The sequence below is a fragment of the Pteropus vampyrus genome, unplaced genomic scaffold, assembly GCF_000151845.1.
Source record: "Pteropus vampyrus isolate Shadow unplaced genomic scaffold, Pvam_2.0 Scaffold238, whole genome shotgun sequence".
In the NCBI taxonomy this organism is placed as follows: domain Eukaryota; kingdom Metazoa; phylum Chordata; class Mammalia; order Chiroptera; family Pteropodidae; genus Pteropus; species Pteropus vampyrus.
In genome coordinates this window covers 964,738-967,442 of record NW_011889019.1, presented here as the reverse complement: position 1 = coordinate 967,442, position 2,705 = coordinate 964,738, and the positions used below count along the sequence as shown (strand labels likewise).

The following is a 2,705-nucleotide window of genomic DNA, read 5'->3' as shown; positions in this document are numbered from 1 at the left end:
TGTGTAACCCGAAGATAGAACATCTTACCTGAGAAGATATTCAACTCTTACCACAACCCAGAGAAACTGAACGCTTTAGGCAAATGCAGCATTAAGGTAATATAGTAGGGTCGGGGATTAGGTTGTATTTAGATAAAACTGTAACCATTTAAGTACCAAGTGTTAATACTTCCTTTATAGCATTTCTCCTTTGGTGGGAGCTCTCTGGGAAAGAGGCCTAGGCTTGGAACACTCAAGTTCAAGTTAGATTTATGGTTATCTGAGGAACCTTGGACAAAAGCCCATAAATTCTCTGAGATCTAGTTCCTTTTTTTCTTCTTTTTGTCAGTAGACAATAATTGTCAAAAGCTTAAGTCCCAGGGACTCAAATGTACTCACGGAGGTTGATGATAACATTAAATTAATAATAGGTCTGCACAGAGCTTTGCCAAGTTTGAAGGGATGACAAAAGCTTATACTCTGGTGCTCATAACAGCTCTAGGAATAGGTTCTAACGTCCTTATTTTATAGATGAAGAAATGAGGCCCCTTAATCTGTGAGTCGGGACATCGCCGTTCCACTTCAGGCAGCGAGCCCAGGACCTACACTCGACCCCACACCACACCACTTACCATAGTTTATATGGGCTAGTTGCAAATGCATAATAAATCACTACTCTGAGATTTACTGATCCAGGTAAGGTCACCTGAAATAGCTCAAAAATGGTGTGATCCGGTGGCCCTTCTTAAGTGGAGATGTGAAGCAGAAACATGCAGTGTATCCATTCAATGTGGAATTACCCCAGGAACATGCATGGTTCACAACTGCAGATCCCCCCAAAGCCATTTGCTTCGTTGCATGTTTGAAAATAATACAGGATAATTAAAGAGCCTCGCTTCCGCCTGTCTTTATATTTTTTTCCCTCTAGCAGGTAGGCTCAAAGAGTGCTGAGAAGGATGTGGGTACTAGCTAGGGACAGGAGAAAGCCTCTTCGAGTTGCAAAAAGGTGTTATGGCAAGTCCACGGGGGTGAAAAACAAAGACCTCAGCTGAGTTTCTGAATTCTCTCTCCTCATAACCAAATTTCATTCTTATTGGGGAAGCAATCAAGTAAGGTTCCATTTGGCAATTGTCATTTATTGTTTTTAATAGAATGTTTAGCAAAGGGGTGAACTTTAGGCATATAGCTTCACCTTTGACTGTCTTATATAATATGCATTACGTAGATTTTTTTTTTTTCTTAAGATGTATGTTCTTTTTCCACACAGACTTCCTCTCCAGTTGTTACAGGTGGGAAAGAAGCAGTAAGTAGGCTACTTAAATTTTGGAGCCTTGGTTTGGTCATTTATAAAATGAGACTAACAATGCTCTACCCATCTCATGCATTTGTTCTGAGGATTAGATAAAGTTTGATGTGTGAACTGTCACCAAACACAGAATCCGGCTCAACTATAATTCTTATGACCATCTCAGCTCAAAAGTGGGGAGAGCGTACAAAATCACAGATGAGTTTCACAAAGTGTTGAGCAAAAGAAGCTAGACACAAAAGAGTATGGCAGGTCCTGGAATAAGGTCGTTTAGTTGAATGTTGTTTCATTTTGACATTGATGAGATGCTATAAGAACTCTTGTTTATGTTAATTAGTCCATGGTAAAATTGATTTCATTATACATTATTTCTCCAAAGTTCCAAGAACCTATTGACACTGTTGAGTGAGGACTGTCTTAATATACTTGCCGTGTGCATCTAGATGATGTTGAAAAACAGACAAAACTAATCTACAAGGAGAGATCTCTGGATCGTGGTTATACAAGGGAGTATGAGGGGCCTTTCTTGGGTGTTGGCAATGTTCTGTTTCTTCATTTGGGTGCTGGTTACATGGATGGATTCGTCATGTGAAAAGTCATCAAGCTGTATATTCATGATCTATATACTTTATGTTATATATGAGAATTATACACTTATAGCTAATTTGCAGATTATCTTGGATATTCCAGATGATGTGCAAATCCGAAGGTTTATGTGGCTATAAGTATGACTATTTCCGCTCAGATAAAAGTAATAACGGGAATTTGAAAATTAATTAATGCATTTAGTGTAAATAAAGTTTTTAAAATTCACATCAAAATAGCGTGGGATGTAATAAAACATTTTACTTTTTGCCAAACTGATAGGTAAATATGGTATTCAATTGTTGCTTAGAATTGTATCTCAGCTTTTTCGATGTCGATGAGACATTCGTATTTCTATTCTTAGGAATGGACTGTTCATATCCTTTGCCCATTTTTCTACTAGATTATCACCTTTTTCCAATTGACTTAAACTATATAAATTAAGTACTATGAAAATGAGTCATTTCTAATGTACACTGCAAACATTTTTCACAGTACTTCATTACCCTTTTGATTTTGTATATAGGGTTTCTGAGATTTTTGTTTTGTTTTATTTTTAATCAATCAAACTTTTTCTTCTTGTGGAAGCTGACTCTGCTTTTCTCTCTGTGCCAGGACTGTGGGCCCTCTCTTGGATTAGCCGCAGGTATCCCGTCCCTGGTGGCCACAGCACTTCTGGTGGCTTTACTATGGACTCTGATTCACCGAAGAAGAGGCAGCACTGAGTCCGCTGAGGTGATTAGCAGCTTCTTTGGGTCTGGATGTGCTGGCAGGAATATTTCAGTGAACTGGCTTTTGGGCAAAAAGTGTCAGGATTTGTGTCTGTTTTCTGAGG

At 38.5% G+C, this 2,705-nt stretch overlaps 1 protein-coding gene across 1 annotated transcript in view; it reads left to right on the top strand.

The window, feature by feature from the left end:
- OPALIN (oligodendrocytic myelin paranodal and inner loop protein) overlaps positions 1-2,705 on the top strand; it is a 13,627-nt gene that overhangs the window by 7,528 nt on the left and 3,394 nt on the right. The window contains exon 4 of the mRNA XM_011373978.1: positions 2,486-2,605. Within this exon, the coding sequence (XP_011372280.1) occupies positions 2,486-2,605 (120 nt within the window). The remainder of the gene's footprint in view (positions 1-2,485; positions 2,606-2,705) is intronic.